This window comes from Bufo gargarizans, chromosome 4 (assembly GCF_014858855.1).
Source record: "Bufo gargarizans isolate SCDJY-AF-19 chromosome 4, ASM1485885v1, whole genome shotgun sequence".
Taxonomy (NCBI): Eukaryota; Metazoa; Chordata; class Amphibia; order Anura; family Bufonidae; genus Bufo; species Bufo gargarizans.
Window position 1 is genome coordinate 478,842,452 of NC_058083.1, and position 23,289 is coordinate 478,865,740.

Below are 23,289 nucleotides of genomic sequence, written 5' to 3' on the forward strand. Positions count from 1 at the left end.
ATTTGGATGTACAGTTGCGTCAAAATGCATGAAAGGATTAAAGGGGTTCTCCTGGGAGCCAGGGGCCATGCAAGCCCACCATAATTACAGATATATTGCCTGTAGAAGCAAGATTCTAATATACTTTCTCTCTTAAATTGCATGGATTGACCTCTCAGGAACCCAATCATTGACGCTCCTTTTCTGACAATCCGACTTTCGTCGACGTCAAATTCATGGGCTATGGATGGGATGTTACCTCTGCTGTGAATGGGGCCAGAACTATTCTGGCTCATGCCCAGATGAGGTGAATTCAGGAGTTTCCAGATCCACCAGGGAGAGGAATAGGTTCTGGCCCTATCCACAGCAGAATTCATGAACTGGGAGAACCCCTTTAGGGCTGGAGGACGAGAATTGACCTATTGAGCATGTGCTTCTGGTCTACGCATTTATTCCAATAATCCTTTTTGTTGCAGTCCAACAAACCTTAGGCCTCATGCACATGGCCGTATTACTGATCCATGTTGTGTTGTATGCATAGCTTGTTGTGGGCCATTACTGTTTCTCTGTGAGCCTCCAATTTTACTCAGAGACCCATAGTTTTTTTTTCCAGATTCATATGAAATCCATGAGAAAATAAATTTTGGCATGGTATCACAGGCCCGATTAAGTTAAGAAGGGTTGTCCAACCTAAAAACAAAATAGTCTGTAAATGGTTAAAAACACATCAGTTCTCTAGTGGAACAGAAGTTTAGATGTCCTGTCTGTGGTCACATAACTACTGCAACCAATCCCTGGCCTCTGCAAAGATGTATGCATGAGCCTCTGAGCTGGGGAGTGGCTTTCTATTTCTTTTTTTTTATTTCTTTTTTAAACTGTTTCCTGCCTATGACTCATTTTATTTTGGAGGTTGGACACCCCTTTAAAAGCTTCCTCATGCCCTATTTTGTAACATATTTTCTGGTACTTTTCTGCAACTACAATTACACCCCTAGAACTTTACAAAACCATGGCACAGCACACAAACACACACACACAGTTTCAAGTAAGCTTCTGTAAAAAATGGCACCAAAAATCTTTTAATCTTGTAATTGCATATCCCCTTAAAGAGTCAGTGTACTGTCACACAATTTCATTTAATAAAGAATGGTGTAACTAGCAATTTTTTAAATCACTTCATTTGAAAAATATGCCTGCATCCACCTAAAAAAAGGTGTAAAGTCATGGCCACTAGAGGGGTCACTTCCACCTAATTTGCAGTCCACTACCGGTTGTCAGGCAAGATTCGTCCCTGGTAACAGAGACGGTAGAGAGGAAGTGGGGGCGTGTCAGAGCTAGTTGATATCCTGAGCCTGATAAAAGAACTGCTTCTATACAGCCTTTTCAAGATTATAGAAGCCTCCTACCTTTCTGTAAGTGTGATTTTTTTTCCCCCTTCTTTGAGCTCTGGAGCCAAAAACAAACATAGTAAGGAAAGGACGTCAAAGCAGTACAGTGCTGGTAGATTTTACAGAATGGATATGCCCCCGCTTCTGTGTGAAATGCATCTAGCTGTGCAGCTTAAATAGGGAATAATATGACTGTAAAAGACTTCCGGGAAGCCCAAAAAGATATTCCTTCATAGTTATGATTGTACAAAAAAGCCATTAAGCAAAATTATTTTGAAAACTCAGGTACACTTTAAGCGATTTTCAGTTTTATTTTTTACTTCCTGCCTTCCACAAGCCATAACTTTCTTATTGAGGGCTTATTTTTTGCAGGAAAAGTTGTTCTTTCTAATTGTACCGCTTTATATTGCATGCAATGTAGTGGAAAGCTGGGGAAAAAATCCAGATGAGGTGGAATTGGAAAATTGTTTTAATGTAGTTGTCATTTTTTTTACTGGTACCATGTTGGGATATATACAACTTTTTTGTTACTTTTTATTCAGTGGGTTTTCAGGGGGACAGTGACCCCCCCCCTTCAAAAAAAGTAATATGGGGCATTTCTCCTTTTTTACAATTACAGAGTTCATTGTGCAGGACAAATAGTTTTATATTTTAACTTGTAATAATTTATATTTAGTTTGGACATTTTTTTACACCGAAATAATAATTATGCTTTTTGTATTGTTTTCTCTGATCACAGACACTGACTCTTTAAAATTGTTTGCACGACCGAAAAAATATAGTAGTTTAAAAACGCATGTCTTGTACTAACATTCTTTATAAAGTATTACATATATGAAATATAGATTTTTTAAAAATAATTATTATGTTATTATTACATTTGTGGTGGTTAATATAATACAATAGAGATATAACAAAACATTATCAGAAAAAAGTGACACTCCTCCAATATTATAGATACAGTATATCAAAAGACAAAAATAATAGAAATACATCAGACCAGAGAGGTTAACAAGACAAAACACAAATGGGAAAGGAAAGAATGAAAGATCTCTTAATATTAAAGTTTGGCGAGTAATCCAATCGGTATCCCACAGTCTTCAAACCTCATTAAAATTATCCCCTTTGTTTTGGATAAGGGGTCAGTGATATTCCATAGTTCAGACATTTCTAATTCTAGCATATACAAATCTAATATAGAATGAGGAGAAGTCTGTTTTCAGTGACATGCCTGAAAGCCGACAATTCTAATGCACCTAGCCTAAAAAATAAACACACCTGCCACAGGCCCACTGTGGCCATGCCGTTGCTCAGTTCCCGTCCACTTCCAGTCCCCTGAAGACCAGGAAGTCACTTGATCCTGTGACCACTGCAGCTAATCACAGGCCTCAGTGGTCACTAGAGTTGAGCGAATCGAATCCAACAAAGTAGAACTTAATCCGAATTTTAGGATAAATTCGATTCGCCGCAAAGCTGAATTTGCTCATGCTTCGTAGTAGTGAATCGATTTAACCTGAAATAGTGTAAAAAACTACTTACCTCCTCCATTTGCTCGCGACGGGCCGATAGCCACCATTTTGATTGAAGAACTTGTCCGAAATCCCTTGTGTGGTGACGTATAACGCCACCACGCCGGCCAGCGTGACAATGTCATCTCGGGCCGAGTGAGATTTTGCACCAGATCTTCAAGCAAGATGGCGGCGGCCAAACTCATTGCGAGCAAATGGAGGCGGTAAGTATGATTTCATTTTTTTCTGTTAATTTTATCGCAGCTTCCTGTCATTGCATTGGTCATTGGTTGGTTGCATTGGGCTTGTCGGCTCCTAGGCTGGGCAACCCCATTAAGTTATGTGCACCCGTTTAAATGTGAATGAGCAGTCTAGTATGCTTCATACCCAGAAGTATGGGAAGAAAAGATAAAGAAGTTAAGTACACAGACTCAGGGGCATAACCATTCCAAAAAATTGTAGAATAAGTAATTGGACCTCTGCCCAAAAGAAAAGAGACCTATGAACCAATTAACTGTCCCAAAAAATGTGGAATAAAGTACCTCTCAGTTGGTCACACCTCCAGCACATAGGTGAGAACTCCAGATTGAGCCTATGGATGAGCTCTGGAATATAATACCAAAAAAGAGGATCTTATACTGATTCGTATTGTGGGTAACACACACAGAAGTTTTGGCTGCACTTTTACCTATAATGTTATAGTCCCCATCAGACAATGGGTTCCTCACATATCCTTTCATTACACCATATAAGAGCATCTATGTAATTGGTCAGGGAAAGGTTAAGTCCCTAAGTGGAGAAACTTAACCTGTGTAGTCTTTCAAACATAGCGGGTGGAGATCTGGCTGCTTTGTTCCTTAAGATGAAATTCACTCTGGAGGTAGTTGGTATTTAGCCTAAAGATCTGCAAAAGAAAACAAAAGAATATATTCTTCCAAAACCAAATTAATGCTAGAAGTAAGGACTATTTGGAAACTGAGGGTGCAACAAACCAACGACATTGTTCAGTAGGATGAGGACAACTTAAACCAGACCCTCTAAATATCCATTGCAATATGCCCTAGGTCCCAGTAGCATGTGATGTGGTGGACAGTAAAAATTATTTCAATAGAGGGAGTTGGGGTGGACAGGAGCCAACCACAGCTTCTCTATTTCCCAGTGAGTTGGCAGTCAGTAATAGATTATATTTGGCACAGCCAAGCCTCCAGTAATTTTGCTATCCAACAGGACTGGTTTAGCAGTGTTCTGACACTTATAAATCACAGCACAGCTGCCTGAATGGTCCTAAAGTCTCTATGAGGGATTGGGACCCATAGTGTCACAAACAGTTGCAATAATTTTGTCAGGAATCATTTTACAGTGGTGCTTGAAAGATTCTGAAACCTTCAATAATTTCAATATTTATGTATAAATTTGACCTAAATGTATTTAGATTTTCACACATGTCCTAACAGTAGATGAAGATAACCAAATCAAACAAATAAAGCAAAAATATTAGACTTGGTCATTTATTTATTGAGTAAAATGATCCAATATAACATGCCGGCGAATGCCAAAAGTAACTATGCGTACTTTTAGGATTAGCTGATAATAAGCTGATATTAGGGTCAGGTGTTTTCAATAAATGAAATAACACTCGGGTGTGTCTAGGCGACCAGTTTTGTTTTTTAAGAATAGGGATATATAAAAGTCTGATCTTCACAACACATTTGTAGAAGGATATCACAGCAGAAAAAAATAAGAGATTTCTGAGGACTTCAGAAGAGGAGTTGTTGATGCTCATCAGGCTGGAAAATATTACAAAACAATCTCTAGGTATTTGGATCTCCACCAATCCATAGTCAGATAGATTGTTCACAAATGGAGGAAATTCATGACTATTATTCCCTCCCCAGAAGTGGTTAACCAACAATGATCACACAAAGAGCAAGGAGTGCAATAGATAGCAAGTTTAAAAAGGAACCCAAGGTAAACTCTAAGAAACTAAAGTCCTTTCTTACATTAGCTAATGTTCATTTTCTTGAGTCCACCATCAGGAAGACACTGAACAACAATGGTGTGCATATTAGGACTGCCAGGAGAAATAACATTGCTGCATCTGCAGTTTACTAAAGATCAACTGGATAAACCAGAAGGCTATTGGGACAATTTTTGTGGACAATTAGACCAAGACAGAACCATCATTAATGGAACAGTAAATTCTGAATTATAGCTGAAAATTCTAAAGGAAAATGTCAGGACATCTGCCTGTGAGATGGATCTTAAGAGAACATGGATCATCTAGCAAGACAATGACCCTAAGTGCACAAGTCACTTTACCAAAGAATGGGTAAAGAAGAATAAACTTTAAGCTTTTGAATAGCTAAGTCAAAGTCTTTAATCCAATAGAAATTTTGTGAAAAAGAACCTTAAGTGAACAGTTCATGGGAGAGAACCCACCAACATAACAGAGCTGAAGCTGTTGTATATGGAGGAATTTGCTAAAATTCTTCCAAGCCAATGTGCAGGACTAATCAACAATTACCCAAAACGTTTAGTTGCCGTTATTACTATACAAGGGGGTCATACCAGATACTGAAAGCAAATACCCACAGTACCTTTGCCACAGACATGTGATATTGGATCATTTCCCTCAATAAATACATGATCAAGTCTAATCATTTTGACGCTTTCAATCGATCTGGTTATCTTTACCTACTTTTGGGACGTGTGAAAATCTGATGGAGTTTTAGGTAAAGTTTAAGCAGAAGCGAAAATTCTGAAGGTTTCAAAAACTTTCAAGTACCATTGCAATTGCAAAAATGCAGTGGAGGCAGCCATCTACTTAATCACCTAAGGCTACATGCACATGACAGTCAAAAACGGACATGTGATGTATATTTTTTTAACGGCCATCACATGTCCATTTTAAGACCAATGGTAATCTATGGGGTTATTCACACAGCAGTTTTTTTTACGGTCAGTGAAAAACGGATGTCAAAAAATAGAACATGTTCTATCTTGTCCGTTTTTCACTGACAGACCGCCCCTATACAATTGAATGGGTCAGATTTTAATGTCTGTTTCTCAGAAAGGCATCAGTGAAAAATACGTCCGTTAAAAATGTCCATTTTTAACAGAAGTTTTTTTCACTGTCGTGTGCATGTAGCCTAACGGTTTTCCCTGAGTCCAGCTCGGGCTGTGGGAAAAGTAGTTAACTGTTCAGGCAGAAATTGGAGGGGGGCGGCTGCTTTAGATGCTGCTATCTCTTGAGTGGTAGCAGCTAGAAACATTCAACAGAGGAGAAATAACTGTTAGAAATTGAGTCGGGAACAATTGCGGGTAAAACCTACTTTTACTTTCAATAGAAAAGAGAAGGGTCCAGCTTCCAAATAACGTGGAATCTTTTAATTATTCAGTGCAATAAAACCATGTACATCCAGGTCTACGCGTTTCAGATCTTTAACAATATAGATCCTTACTCATGACTTTTACTTTCACTTTCAGCTGCATTCAGAGCATTCCGATTTCTATCAGTGATATCTTCTCCTGTACTGAACATATTTATGTAATTCTGGTATTCTCTGAAAGCTTGGAATGTCAGCTTTCAAACAATACAAACAAAACCAGAGATATGAGCAGTTAAGCAGCTGCCCCTCTCCCTGTCAGTCTGAAGGAGAATTAGGGGGCAGCTGACAGCTGCAGGAGGAGAGAAAAAACTGTAAAATATATAGAAATGTGACATTATCATGGAGTGACTCAGATAATAAAATTATATTCTTTTTGCCAGACAGTGATTGCCGTAAAAAAAAAATCCACAAAATAATGTAAAAATTGCAGTTTTTTTATCTCTCCCCCTAAAAATAAAATAATAAAAGTAATTTAATATATATACCCCAAAATACGTAATAGGAAAAAATACGGCTCTCACCTGCCCCTTCTCTGCTGTGAGCATGGAATTACCGCACCAGGATGCGGATAACTTGAAGTCTAAACGAAGAGCAAAAATCCAGTTCAGTTTCGCACAGGTTAAAATGGTACTTTATTTAAGCGGTTAAAAATACATCTAGTATAACCAGTCTTAGTCTACGCATTTCGGGCTACCAGTAATGTAAGCCCTTACTCATTACATGATAAGACACAACTGAGTGCAGCAGATATAGTGGGTCCACACCTGTGTCCCTAATTGGGCTGTCACGTGACCCAGAATAAATGCTGCCATCCACATGTATCAAATCTTCAAATAAATGGCCATATGATTCATTTACTAAAAACATGTCTGTATTCGACAATACATTTAAGATGGGAAACATATATTACTGTATCTGATTACATTATTGCTGTAGAATTAGATCCAGTCTTTTATTGAGCCTCTCTGGCTGACGACTACTCAACTGAAAAATCCAGAACGACTCCCTGTTAACAGGGAAGCATATGACTTTTTATTTGAAGATTTGATGCATTTTTAACTGCTTAAATAAAGTATTATTTTAACCTCAGCGAAACTGAGCTGGATTTTTGCTCTTCATATACCCCAAAATGGTTCCCTAAAAAACCTACAACTAATCCTGCAAAATAAAAATAAAAACATTTAGAAGAAAAAAATTAAACAGTTATGATTGATAGAACACAAAGGGGGGAAATATTAGCGGTCCTTAAGGCTAAAATTAATGATTTCACTAAGGGGTTAAATATGCAATAGTGTCCCCTGAGTTGTGCGCCAACAAGATTTACTGCAGATACACATTAAAAATCTACAATAAAAAGTGACATTTTTGGGAGGGTTTTTCCAATTTTAACGTGACTGTTAAGAGGTTAAAAGTCTCTGAATATCCCTATACAGAGCAGGATTATTACTATTATACAAAGAGGAGTATGTACAAGTAAAATTAATAAAGATTCACTTAAATATTTAATATAATGGTCACACCACTGGTAAAGGAAGTAAGCTTTTAACCAACCTAAATGAGGAGCAGGAACAATGGAATACACATTTTAGGTATTTTGTCATATTAAGGAAACCTGTCAACATGAAAATGCAGTCAAATCTTTAGGCATCATGGAATGGAGCAGGAATAGCTAAGCAGATTGATATATCATTTTGTGGGTGAAGGTTCAGTATGATTTGTTACTCATTTATTTAAACCTCCACTCTATTCTATGCCTAGAAGTCCAGTGGGTGGTCCTACTCAGTGATGCTCAGTCTTCCCTCTCTTTTGACCGAAATGTTCTGTATTATAGGAGCATCACTTGATATTGCATGCTTATTTCATCTGGACCCCATTGTTCTTTAAATGCATTCATAAAATTATTTTCTGCTCTTGAATCAGGTTGAGTATTGTGGTATTACCTAGTTCTTGGATTAGGCATTTGCACTCCACTGGCATCACAAATTGAGTGGAGTGCAGGCTTCTTGTGACAGTCTTCCCTTTTCACTAAGTAGGACCACCTACTGGACACCTAGGCCAAGAATGAAAATTTAAAAATAATTTTTCCAAGAAATCTGCTCAGTTCCTCCCACTCTATGCCATGTTGCCTACAGGTTGGGTAGCATTTTCTACATCACGAGCCACCTTTACATTCACTTCTCATTTTATAAACTAAATGTGTTTCATGTTTCCTTTTTTTTGCTGTTTTTATGCTTTAACTTGTGTTAACTAGTGCTTCCATGATGTCCTAGGTTAATGGCTTTCTAGTTGAACTTCCATATTATCTGCCATCTGGTGAATTGGAAATGTATCGTAACAAAAATGGAACAGTGATTGAGTCTGAAGGACTTGTGAGGATACAGTATTCAGACCAAGGCCTGCTTCACGTCACCCTCTCTACATTGTACTACAACTGCACCGGAGGCCTATGTGGTTACTTTAACGGAAACAGTGAAGATGAATTCTGCTTCCCAAATGGTAAATGCACAGACAACGTGGCTGTATTCTTAGAAAGCTGGACCACATTTGATGAGATTTGCAATGGAGAGTGTGGAGATTTGCTTAAGGCTTGCAATAATGACTCTGAACTGCTCAAGTATTACAGAAGTCGATCAAAGTGTGGAATCATTAATGATCCAAGCAATAGCTCTTTTCTGGACTGCCATGCTGTGGTTAATGTGTCTGCTTATTATAGGACGTGTCTATTTCGTTTGTGCCAAAGTGGAGGTAACCAAACAGAACTTTGTGACTCGGTCAGCCGTTATTCCATGGCTTGCCAAAATGCTGGAGTAGATGTTGGCCAGTGGAGGAATAGAAATTTCTGCCGTAAGTTTGAATATTTCAATTAAAAAATATATATATTTTCTTCACATAAGTGGAATTTATTTAAAAACTATGATCACTTTTGACAGGGAAAATATTTTTCATATTGTATGTTATAGCTTATTTTGCATTAAAAAGTCTGCACAAAGTTTCAGGCTGCAATCCTCATTCATTCATGTTCATACCATATCTTGTGTTTAATCTCAACCTAGTTAGACTTGGCTCCAGTTGGTGTATCCATCCCATTAATGCATGCTGGATGTGAGGTCTGTGTGTACATGATGCTGCTGCCTTCACTAGCTCCCATACATCTGCACTGTTCGATTTCTGAACTGCTTTTCCCTTACTTTCCTCTGTTTCAACACAGGTCTGTCCTCTTTCTGATGCTGCCTATATGATCTCACCAGCTCCATCTGCAGATACTGCTCAGGGTTCTCTCTTCTGTCATTCTCCTAAGGTCCCGTTACATATGTCCAGAGATCCGTTTTTTTTCCCCTCTTTCATGCTATTCTTACACCTCCTATAAAATATATTTGGCATCTGATGCATCAGCTGTGATTCTGGACATCTCTGACTTCCAGAATAGTTTTGGCTTTGGTTTCCCCCCTGAGTCTCTTTACTCTGGCCTGACACACATGATATATGTGAACCTACCTTGCAAGTAAACATGTACAGTAAAGGGGTTTGCACATGAGAAATATTTTTTGACCTATACACGTTATTCGGGAGGTGATGATTGTATCATGACTGGGGGTCTGACTGCTGGGACCTCAACCAAACTCTAGAACAGAAGTCCCAATTCTAAAGAATTTTTTATGGAGCAGTGGTCATGCATGCACACCACTGCTCCATTCAATGTCATTGGGACTGATCGACATTAGCTATCTTGGTCATTTCCATAGACATTGAATAAAGTGGCTGTGTGCAAGCATGACCAGAGCTCCATCCAAACTCCTCCAGACCCTGGGTTAACCATTCCCACTCTATTGATAGATGGATATCCCAGTGGTTTGATCCTCAGTGATCATACAATCATGTGTGTAGGTGATAAATATTTCTTGTGGACAAACATCTTTAAAGGGATTTTTCAGCTTTGGCACTTTTTTACATTTCAAGCCCAGACTGCTGTACCTGTTGAAAATAAAACATACTCACCTTTCTGGCTCCCTTGCTCCCTTCTGTGGTCTACAGGTCCCCATCTCGTAAACTTCTAGATGGATGGACTTACATGCACCACTGCAGCCAATCACTGGTCTGAGTGGAGCAGTGAAGCACCACTTAAAGGACACATCGCTGCTGAGACCAGTCACTGGCTTCAGTTGCACGTGCGACCCAGTCCATCCAGAAGTATACAGGATGGGTAACAGAAGACCGCAGAAGGAAACCAGGGGCCTATGGAGCGGCAGGGGTGATTTATTATTATTTTTATTTATTTTTTTACGGCAGGCTGGGTTTGACATTTTAAAAAGTCTGCATTTTTGGACAATTTTTTAATATTTCATGACATTTGTGCCATTTTTATCAAGACAAATTTAAATCTGCATGAGAATTGTTTTCTTGTATACCCTTTTTCATCCTGGCCTCAACTTTAACAATTTTATGCTGCAAATATACATGGATGAAAAAAAATAAGTAAAAAACATACCAAATAGGATAAAGACTCATAGCTGCAAAAAAATGCTGCCCATTTAATATAACTTTAATATACAAAAATGCTGCTAAATATATATATTAAATATCAAATGTCCCTATGATTTGGTTATGAATTATTATTATTTTAATACAATTATTTGGCAGAGATAAAAACATTATTCATAATTCTATTTAATGTTTCAGCTCTCATGTGCCCAGAAAACAGCCATTTTGAAGAATGCATTACCTGCACAGAAACTTGCGAAACACTTGTCACAGGCCCGGTCTGTTCGGATAGTTGCACAGAAGGATGCCAGTGTGACGAAGCATTTGCTTTGCAGGGTACTGAGTGCGTTCCAAAGAGTGAGTGTGGCTGTAATTTTGAGGGCCATCAAGTTTCATCTAATGAGACTTTCTGGATTGACCTGGATTGCAAATCCCTTTGTTACTGTAATGGGTCAGACAACAGTGTGTACTGTGAGACAACGCCGTGCAAGGATGAAGAGTACTGTATGGAAGATAATGGACTCTATTACTGCCAGCCTCGCACAGATGCATCATGTATTGTCTCCGGATATGGACATTACCTTACATTTGATGGACTTCCATTTGATTTCCAGAGCAGCTGTTCTCTAATTCTTTGCACTACAGTTACAAATTCCAAAGCAGACACCGTCCCGAGATTTACAGTCGCTGCCAAGAATGAGGACAGAGATGCGTCTCTTGCACTGTGGGTAAAGCAAGTGGAGGTAGAAGTCTACAATTATAACGTAGTCATCTATCGTGCATACAAACACACCGTGTTGGTAAGTGAACCCTATGGAGGGGGAAATATTATGAGGGAGGTGTTTGCAAAAGTTTTTAAATATAATGCATCTGTCTTGAGATATTTATCCATTTCCTACTCCACCCCTTTACAGGAGAAACAGTGCAACCATTTTTACAAGTCGAAGATGATAAATCTGGCTTACACAAGCTTGAATGGCTAACCAGGCCTATTTTCTCATCCACTTCAAAAATTTTGTTGTGTAAAAATGCAAAATATCCCCAAAAAATTTACAAATAAGCTCAAAAATACTTTAAGGGGTTGTACAGCCCCTAATATTGATGACCCATCATCTTAAATGGGTTGATACATCTGGGACATTTATGGCATATCTGCAGGATAGATGCAAGTACCACAATTGGTGCACACTGACTTTAAATGGGTGCATCGGGGACCCATTCTGGAGATAGAAGCGGGTCCCAGACATTTATGGCATATTCTGTGCATATGCCATTAGTTTGGCAGATGAGAATATCCCATTTATTCTCCTTTATTCTTCAGAAAGAATACATAGACTGTATATATTTGTGTGATAGCAACCAACATATTAAAATGATTAAAACCATACTAGTGGTGGTTTGCATACATATTATAAGTCATAAACAATAATGGTCAATAATTCTGTCTAACCTTGCCTTGTAAAGGTGGCCATACACATTAGATGAATGTTGGTGGAACTTGCCAATTTCAGCGAGACTGAACAACATTTAATTTTCAGTATGTGGCTGTCCTGACACTTCCACGATAGCAAAAGTCAAGGGAAAAGATTAAAAGAATCTTTGGCCATGTAGGATTTCAACAAAGCCGATCCAGTTTTTAAGTCTAAAAACTACCACAAGAGGTGTTTGGTAGATGAATTTTCCCTCTCCCACTTATTTGGCCAATAGCCATTGAAGGTGTAGTGCCCGCTTTGAACTATGGGCATTGTACAATGTGAGCAATTAAAAACAAGTGGACTATAAAGAAGAGCTGCATGAGTACTAACCTCTATAGGCCACCACTTAAACCAAGACATGTAACTAGTAGAGATTAATCAATTTTCCAAAATTTGTGTTGGGTCCCATTCGGTCGAATCGCCCATCTGAGTCAATTCAATCCAAATAACTTTGGCCCGAACCAAAAGAGCCCCTGCATGACATTCAGAGGTCTCCTAGGACTGTATCCAATCCATCTCAAGCTCATTAAAGGGGGTATCCCATGACTAATGTAAAAAATGAAAATCAGACATCATATAGTACATGGCAATCTCTTTCTAAGAAAGCTAGAACCGGCCCTGTACCTCACATGGATCCAGAGATCTCCACATTTATTGCTCTGCTAGATTTATATCAATATGACAGCTCAAGGGGAGTGTCTTTTCTGCTGCAGCTAAGGGGGCGTGTCTCAGCTCTCCCTATCACAGCTCAGAGGGCATGTCTCAGCTCTCCCTATCACAGCTCAGAGGGCGTGTCTCAGCTCTCCCTATCACAGCTCAGGGGGCGTGTCTCAGCTCTCCCTATCACAGTTCAGGGGGTGTGTCTCAGCTCTTCCTATCACAGCTCAGGAGGCAGTTGAAGGATGAAACTGAGCATGTGCGGCCATCTCAGTGAGCAGGACATGAAAAAAAAAAAAAAAGCAGGTGGCTCCATGCAGATGAATTTTATTGAATAACTCAATAGCTATGGCAAATTTTTTATTACATGCAGTTTCATAAGAATTCAGATCCAGGTGCTGGTTTGAAAACTGTAGAATATTTTTCATGGGACAACCTCTTTAATGCCAAGACATCATTAGTAATGTCAGAGCCTTTCATTTTTCACAGCTCCTTTGGAAAATGAAAGGTGGAATCTGATTGGTTGCTTTGGGCAACTAAGCCAGTTCTACTTTACACCAGTTTGATAAATCTCCCCCTATGTCTCTTGCTGCTACATGTACTACTGTTCCTATCATCGACAGTAAAGAGAGACTTTATTTATTGAAATCAATGGGCCTCATTATTATCTACACTGTTTGCCTACACCTGCATCCACGCTCCTGGCTTGCACTCAGCCAAACTTTCTACTTTACAGCAGTTTGATAAATGACCCCAACAGTCCCAAGGTATATCGCAGTGTAACATGCTCCTAATAGTATGTATCAGCAAGAATGATGGTAGTTGTAATACTCCCTTACGCTCTCTAAAGCGTTCTTTACAGTCTCTCAACAAACCCCCCGGCATGCAATGAGGTTCTTATTAACTCCTTCTGCAGTTCACGCACTGAGGGGTGCAGAAATGTAGGTACGAGTGACCAATCTGTCTCAAAGTATGGGATATGCTTTAGCAGTGTTCCTCTCCACAGCAGCAAAGTCTTTCTGTCCAATGAGTCCAATGACCTTCTAGGTATTTAAATACAGGTTGACGGCAGCATGCCCATGCAAATTTCTTTATTTATTGTTGCTCCATGAAAAGACGGACAATAAAATGCAACGTTTCGACTACGCAGTAGTTTTTTTCAAACATAATATAAAGTGATACAACCAGGTATATATAGCGTATATAGTACTGCCCCCTCCACACCTGTGCATACCCAACCAATTACATACTCATTATAATCTCTGGTTTTGAAAAGCCACCAATAACCATCAACTACTGTGCACTTGTCATCACCAACAACCAATATAAAACGACCAGCCCAGTATTACCTCGTGGAGAATGTCCGCAAATGGATCACTAACACCAATCACATGGAGTCTGCTTGGCGTCTCGTTTCTTAGTTTGCGCATGTCTCATCTTTATGAGTACGAGTACCTCACTTCTCTCGCGCTCCTGACGTAACCAAACCACGTGAACCATCTGCGGTCACGTGATCACAGCTCACATTCACCTGATCTGGCCGGATATACAAAAAGCATCATCGTCGCCCTGGAGACCCACAGTCATTTACCATACTGTCACAATATATTTCTCCCTTATACAGTCAGGTCCATAAATATTGGGACATCGACACAATTCTAACATTTTTGGCTCTATACACCACCACAATGGATTTGAAATTAAACGAACAAGATGTGCTTTAATTGCAGACTGTCAGCTTTAATTTGAGGGTATTTACATTCAAATCAGGTGAACGGTGTAGGAATTACAACAGTTTGCATATGTGCCTCCCATTTGTTTAGGAACCAAAAGTAATGGGACATAATAATAATCATAAATTAAACTTTCACTTTTTAATACTTGGTTGCAAATTCTTTGCAGTCAATTACAGCCTGAAGTCTGGAACGCATAGACATCACCAGACGCCGGGTTTCCTCCCTGGTGATGCTCTGCCAGGCCTCTACTGCAACTGTCTTCAGTTCCTGCTTGTTCTTGGGGCATTTCCCTTCAGTTTTGAGCATGCATTTCACTTGCTGAAGACAATCGGATTCAGTTCAGGTAATTGACTTGGCCATTGCATACCATTCCACTTCTTTCCCTTAAAAAACTTTTTGGATGCTTTCGCAGTATGCTTTGGGTCATTGTCCATCTGCACTGTGAAGCGCCGTCCAATGAGTTCTGAAGCATTTGGCTGAATATGAGCAGATAATGCCCGAAACACTTCAGAATTCATCCTGCTGTTTTTGTCAGCAGTCACATCATCAATAAATACAAGAGAACCAGTTCCATTGGCAGCCATACATGCCCACGCCATGACACTACCACCACCATGCTTCACTGATGAGGTGGTATGCTTAGGATCATGAGCAGTTCCTTTCCTTCTCCATACTCTTCTCTTCCCATCACTCTGGTACAAGTTGATCTTGGTCTCATCTGTCCATAGGATGTTGTTCCAGAACTGTGAAGGCTTTTTTAGATGTCGTTTGGCAAACTCTAATCTGGCCTTTCTGTTTTTGAGGCTCACCAATGGTTTCCATCTTGTGGTGATCCCTTCTGTATTCACTCTGGTGAAGTCTTCTCTTGATTGTTGACTTTGACACACATACACCTACCTCCTGGAGAGTGTTTTTGATCTGGCCAACTGTTGTGAATGGTGTTTTCTTCACCAGGGAAAGAATTCTTCGGTCATCCACCACAGTTGTTTTCCATGGTCTTCCGGGTCTTTTGGTGTTGCTGAGCTCACCGGTGCGTTCCTTCTTTTTAAGAATGTTCCAGTTGTTTTGGCCACACCTAATGTTTTTGCTATCTCCCTGATGGGTTTGTTGTGTTTTTCCAGCCTAATGATGGCTTGCTTCACTGATAGTGACAGCTCTTTTGATCTCATCTTGAAAGTTGACAGCAACAGATTCCGAATGCAAATAGCACACTTGAAATGAACTTTGGACCTTTTATCTGCTCATTGTAATTGGGATAATGAGGGAATAACACACACCTGGCCATGGAACAGCTGAGAAGCCAATTGTCCTATTACTTTTGGTCCCTTAACAAGTGGGAGGCACATATGCAAACTGTTGTAATTCCTACACCGTTCACCTGATTTGGATGTAAATACCCTCAAATTAAAGCTGACAGTCTACAGTTAAAGCACATCTTGTTTGTTTCATTTCAAATCCATTGTGGTGGTGTATAGAGCCAAAAATGTTAGAATTGTGTCGATGTCCCAATATTTATGGACCTGGCTGTACATAGAAATCCAATAATCCAGATCAGGTCACTGTATGCAGATAAGTACTAACATTGCCATAAACATCCATTTCATCCATAATTTAAAAGTTGATCGCCAATAATATATTCCTGTGCATGATTCAGGATCCAGTGCGGTCCATTCTCCACATATAAAAAAATTTGATAAAATTAAAATCAATTTTTTTAAAAAGACCTTCAGACTCATAGCCTAATTTTCATAAAGACGAAGAATATATTTATTCAATACCACTTACATTGAATTCAATGTTCAAACCATAGGGTTGTAATGATCTTAAGGTGAAGATCCACTTCAGCTCTTTTGTTCTGAGGATCATTTCTTTATCTCCACCTCTTCTTAACACTCCCACAGAGTCAATCACCCAGAATCTCAATTGGTTTATCGAGTGAACACAATCAATGAAGTGCTTTGCCACCGGCTTATCAAGCATTTTTTTTCTGATGGTACTTTTGTGTTTATTAATCCTCTCCCTTATTTCCTTCGTGGTCTCCCCAATATAGATTAAACTAAACTACAGGTACATTGGATCATATATATCACATCATTTGATCTACATGTGTAATAGCCCTTGATATAGTATTTATGACCTGTATATGGATGCAGAAAAGAATCACCTTTGATCATGTTGCCACAATTGCAGCAACCCACACAAGGGAAATTACCCATCTTGCGGGGAGCTAAATATAGCTGTTTCTCTACCTGTGTACCTCCCACATCCGTTTTCACAAGTCGATCCCGTAGGTTCACATTCCTTCTATAGGCTATAAGTGGGGGTACCTCAAATTCTTTTATCGAGGGTAATCCCTTGTGTAACAATTGTCATTCTTTCTTCAAAATATTCGCAATCTCACCACTATGTTTGCCAAATGTAGACACAAATGGAATCCTCCGTATTTCATCTATTTCGGGTACCGATTGTAAGGTAGTTTCCCTGTCAATTGTCAATATTTTATTATATGATCTCCGTAGTAATTTTGGAGATAACCTCTTTTAACAAACTTCTCAAACATTTCATCAATTCTAGTGCCAAATACCAAATTGTCCGATACCACTCTCCTTACCCTGACTCTGAGTAGTTGACTCCATGGGAGTGATTCAATCATTCGTCGTGGCAGATTACTGTCATACCTCAACAGATTGTTTCTATCTTCTGATACAAATCTGTTTCAATTTGTCCCTCCTCAATGTATATTCTGACATCCAGGAACTGCAATTCCTTGTCTGACACCGTCTTGGTAAATTGTAATCGTGGTACTCCTGTATTAATATATCCATGAAAATTCTCTAACTCATCAATTGTGCCTGTCCAAATAAAAAAAATGTCATTGATGTAGCGCCACCAGCGCAGGACTCTCCCCCTGAAAATAGATCGGTACACCAGTCTGTTCTCCACTTTAGCCATGTAGATGTTGGCGGATGTGGGGGTCACATTGGACCCCATCACCATACCACATCTTTGTTGGTAAAAGGTGTCCCCAAAGAGAAAATAATTCCTCCTGAGGACCACCTCAATAAGTTGGAGGACAACTGTGCACCCTCAGGGGAGAATCCTGTGCTGACCAGAGCCACATCAACCGCTCTTAAACCATTATCATGTTCAATTGAAGTGTACAATGAGACTACATCTGCAATGGTGCGGTTCACCGTGCCGTATGTTTCCATGCAGGCTGGCTGCATGCCTTTTGCATACTGGCTGCGGGTGATTCCATGCAGGCTGGTTGCTTTTAACTGCGTGCTGGCTGTGGTATCTGGTGTGAACCTTCCCATGTACGTGTGTACCCCTTTGACTGTGTCTGTAGTTCTGTTCAGTGTTCCTCGTTGCCATGGGCAATGCCCATTTCTGTATACCGTGTATGCCGTTGCCATGGGCAATGCCAGGTTCTGTTCTTGTGTATCCTGTTCTGAGCTCTAGTGCTGATGGGGTTAATTCCCCTGTCTGTTGTGCCTGGGTGTGGTTTTGCCCTGTGTGTCCTGTTCCTGGGGTTCAGTTCTGGTTCAGTTGTTCTGTCTGTCAGTTTATCCTGTTCCGTTCTTGGTGTAGCTCCTTGCTACTGACCCAAGGGGTCTTTCCATCTGTCCGTTTATATGGTTCTGCCTTGGTTTATATTGTTGTATTCTGTATCTTGTTTATGTCATGTTCTGTTCGTCTGTATCTGCTCTGTTCTGGTGTATTTTGTTATTTGTTCCTGTTCTGTTCCTTCCTAGTCTAGCAGTGCTTGTGTGTCCTTTGTCTGTCTGTATTCCTTTAGAGCCTAGCAGAGCTTATCTGCATCTGAGCCTAGCAGAGCTTATCTGCGTCTGTTGCATGTCCTGTTATTGTCTGTCTGGCAGTCCTTATTTACTGCTTCTGTTATTCTGTTCATGTCTGCTTCTGTTCTTGTTTTATGTCTGCCTCCGGAAGGGGGTCCCTGGCTTCCCCAGAGGGGGAACCACCATCTGTGTGCAGATCTGCTTGTGGCCGCTTTGCTTCTATTGCTTGTGGCGCAGGTAACTGCTTCTGCCTTTGTTATGCCTTGCCTGTCTGTAGTACCTGCATCTGTATCTGCCACTGACTCTGTTTATGCTCTGGAGTCGCCCCTGGCCTTGTCTCAAGTCTATCCTCACCACCAGAGGCGCTAGTGAAGACCTGGTGTTGCTTAGTTACGCCCCTCCAGAGTATTTCCAGTCAGTGGCACAGTGGGTACACACCCGCTAGTTCTTTACAACATCGAAGGACACCAGGTAAAAACATTCTGGTAACTCAATGTCACGTAACTTCAGAAGGAAATGACTCGTGTCCCTAATATATGAGGGGGCATTTATGGCATAGGTGCGGAGTAAACGATCAACAAATATTGCTATATTACTAAATATAGATCCCCTACTCGAGACTATGGGCCTACCGGGAGGGTCTATCAAGCTCTTGGATTTTCGGGAGTATATACAATAGGGGAGTTATAGGGTGCTGTATTTTCAAGTATTCATCCGAATCACTGTCTGTTATCCCCTTCTCCAAAGCTACATCCAAAATATTTCCCCAAATCTTCATTATATCAAATTTTGTATCTCCTCTCAATACTTCATATACTTCTCCATCATCTGTCTCCATATCTCACCTATGTATTTGTGAGTGTCTATAAGTACCACAGCTCCCCTCTTCTCTGCTGGTTTAACTGTTATTTGTTTATTATGTTCAAGGGACTTAAGTGCATTGCTCTCCTGTCTGTTGCAAAAAAACTTTTAGTCGTAATAATCTAAAGAACCGCTGTAAATCAAGTTCAACGTTAAGCCAATCACCTGATGATGATGGACAAAAAGTCAATCCATGACTTAATACACTTATCTGATCCCCAGTTAGCTCAACAGAGGAAATGTTCACCACCAGCTGATTTAATTCTTTGGATTGCGCCTCGTTGATCTTCCTTGTGTCTCCTTCATTCAACCTGTATTTGAATACCTTCTAAGATGTCTGGTCTCTCTCCTTCAGGGGTACTTTGGTAGCACTGTTGCTTCCTTGGGAGCTGTAGTCTCAGAACAGAGGTTCTATGAGTCTGAGCCTAGTAGTCCATGCAGGAGCTCTCAACACACACATCTCTCCTATAACTTCTCCTCAGATAAGCCTATACTAAAACTACTAACCGGGGCAGAACTAGTCCAGCACCTGGCAACCTAAACACAGTCTGCCAATTTTTTAACAGTTACTTTGCCAATACATTGCTATTGAGTTTACGTAAACACAATACATCACAACATTTAACTTAAGAACATTGCATTTACTCTTTTAACATTGCCTAACCCTTTGCAGTAGTGCTCTTGGGTACTGCTCATAAGGGACAAATCCCCAAAAGTTTGTATTTAGGAAATTCCTAACAAATCTGATTAAAGGGGTTCTGCACTTTCATTTAACTGATGATCTATCCTCTGGATAGATCATCAGCTTCTGATCGGCAGGGGTCCGACACCTGGGACCCCCGCCGATCAGCTGTTTGAGAAGGCAGCAGCGCTCCAGCAGCGCCGCGGCCTTTTCACTGTTTACCGCCGGGCCGCCGGCTCACTGGCGTCACGACTAGTATCAACTAGCGTGGGCGGGGCTAAGCTCTGTTCACGTGAATGGAGCTTAGCCATGCCCACGCTAGTTGATGCTAGTCGTGACGTCAGTGGGCCGGCGGCCCGGCGGTAAACAGTGAGAAGGCCGCGGCGCTGCTGGAGCGCCGCTGCCATCTCAAACAGCTGATCAGCGTGGGTCCCGGGTGTCGGACCTCCGCCGATCAGAAGCTGATGATCTGCAGAACCCCTTTAATTTAGAAATGATTCGCAGCTCTAATCAATAATCAAATCTCAGATGTGCCCGTGATACATCTTTTTAAATTGCTTTACACTTGTTTTAAATGGCTTTGCATATTTTTGTACCGTAAAAATTGAACAAAGTTCATATTATTGGATTTCTAACTGTGGTCTAACGAATTGTTAACCTTCTTCTCACATGTAACCTTCTTTAATGTCACACAATGTATTATGTGCTCTTCTCTTGGCACAGGTAAATAATGAAAGGCTATATCTGCCCCTGAAGTTGAGTCATGGAAAAGTCAACATTTTTGCCTTTGGTTTTCATATTGTAATCGAAACCGAATTTGGCCTAAAAGTTGTATATGACTGGAAGACGTTCCTCTCTGTGACAATACCACGTTACTTGCAAAACAGCACGTATGGCCTTTGTGGAAGGTACAACGGCAACATGGAAGATGACCTGCAGACTTCTAGTGGTTTCATAAGTATGAATGTCAATGAGTTTGGCCACAGTTGGGTAAAAAGAGATGCCTTCTGCCAGGTTGGCTGTGGAGATAGATGTCCGACCTGCACAAAGGTGGATGGTTTTTGGAAAGCTCAACAGCTTTGTGGCTTTATTCCCAACAGGAATGGGGTATTTTCTAAGTGTCATAGCAAAGTAAATCCCAGATTTTTCTTCAAAAACTGCTTATTTGACTCATGCATTGATGGAGGTACTGTGGAGACTGCTTGCAGCTGGCTACAGAACTATGCAAGTACATGCCAGACTCAAGGAATTGCTGTCACTGGCTGGAGGAACCACACATCTTGTTGTAAGTGTCAGTTTTCTTCATTTAAGGTAGTAGGTAATCAGAATATTACCTACTTTTTATGTTAAAGGGATTCTGTCACCAGTTTTTTGCCCCTCCATTTAAAAATATGTTTATGTTCAGGGAGCTTTAGTGATTCCTAATGTGGTCTTATAACTGAAATCTGTAGGCTCATTTTGTCTAAAAAACGTTATAACTAACCTGTCATTCATCCAACTAAGGTGCCCAAGGGGATGTGCATGTCTTCCAGATGCTGCCCGCACCCGCCGCCGTTCGTGCCCTGCTCCTCCTTTTCTGACATCAGCGCCACCTCAGAATCCTTTGTTACGCCTCCGGCTCTCCCTCACTCCCCCCTCCTTCTTCTCTAACATGTCGTGCGTGCGCACAGGCCTGTGCCTGATGCGCCCGTGCGGACTTCTCCGTTCGGCTTCATGGAGCGAAGTGCGCGTGTGCCGGCACTTCGCCCAACCTCCCGATGACCTGAACACTGGCGTAACAAAGGATTCTGAGGCGGCGCTGATGTCAGAAAAGGAGGAGCAGGGCACGAACGGCGGCGGGTGCGGGCGGCATCTGGAAGACATGCACATCCCCTTGGGCACCTTAGTTGGATGAATGACAGGTTAGTTATAACGTTTTTTTACATGTATGTCTGCTACTTCAATCATCTCCATAGGACTGCTGGAGACAGGAAGTGTGGGCCCCCAATCTGATTAACAGGGACCCCAGTGATCAGACCCCCTCCAATCAGACACATCAGCTATCCTTTAGATAGGGTGTAAGTTGTCTTAATGGGCAAAACCCTTTATATTATCCTAAAATGTTGTAGTTTTCACACTGGTCACTAAACCTAATAATAAGATGACATACTGTTCTGTAAAGGTCACTTCTTAGTAGTCATCTCATTATCAGTAAAGGCAGGATTACAATGAAAGATAGCAGATAGATAGATAGATAGATAGATAGATAGATAGATAGATAGAATCCACCATTCACAAGAGATTATGTAAGAACGTATCTTCTCCCCCTCCCTGCACAAGTCACAGAGTATGCCCACTACACTCTCCTATAGATATCAATGAACATCTCCTGTTTGTGGTCCATATTGTAAAGCATATCTCTGAAGGCTGTTAAGAGCAGTTCAGGCAAGATGGCTGCCCCCCATAATCATGTAAAAATAAAATAGATTAGAAAAATATATGCTTCATTATCAGTTATGATAAATGCAGGTGATACATATAGATGATGTAGTCTCCAACCTGTGGCTCACCAGCTGTAGTAAAACTACAAATCCCATATGAGTAGCCATAAGATGATGACAACTGCTTTATAGAGCACAGTTTCCCCCGTTATAGACTTAAACGGCTTATACCATGACTAATGTAAAAAATGAAAATTCTAACACAGCTAGAACCAGCCCTGTACTTCACATGGATCCAGAGAACTCCCCATTCATTGCTTCAATTGTTCTGCTAGATTTATTTCAAGCAGGCAGCTCAGGGGGTGTGCACTTTCTCAGGGGGAGCGTCCTTTCTACTGCAGATGGTGTCAGTTGGAGGATGGAACTGAGTATGTGCGTCCACCTCAGTGAGCAGGACAGAGAAATTAGAAAAAGAGCAAACAGCAGGTGGCGCTATACAGATAGATTTCAGTGAATTGCTAAAGTATTCAGATCTAGTAGCTGGTATGAAAAATGCAGAATATTTAAGGTAGCAGAGAAGCCATAGGTACGTCTCACATAAGCATTGTATAACTTGTCGCCTGTGTTGCCTGCAGTTGTGACTTGCCCGGCATACAGTCACTATGAGAGCTGTGTCAGTGTGTGCCAGCCTCGCTGTGCCGCTATTCGACTTAAGAGTGACTGCAATCATTACTGCGTGGAGGGCTGCCAGTGCGATGCTGGGTATGTTTTAAATGGGAAAAGCTGTATTCTTCCACATAACTGCGGCTGTTACGCTGATGGCAAATACTACGAGGTAAGAGCTTCAATCTTTCTTATAAAATTTATTCCAAATAGTCAAGTTTATTGAAGATGAAGGCGGAGATTAGACTTCAT

General features: G+C 40.6%; 1 protein-coding gene across 1 annotated transcript in view; it reads left to right on the forward strand.

Moving 5' to 3' along the window:
- Nucleotides 1-23,289, forward strand: part of TECTA (tectorin alpha) — a 180,329-nt gene that overhangs the window by 111,495 nt on the left and 45,545 nt on the right. The window contains 4 exon segments of the mRNA XM_044291273.1: nt 8,535-9,108; nt 10,942-11,543; nt 20,678-21,239; nt 23,010-23,209. Coding sequence (XP_044147208.1) covers nt 8,535-9,108; nt 10,942-11,543; nt 20,678-21,239; nt 23,010-23,209 — 1,938 coding nt within the window.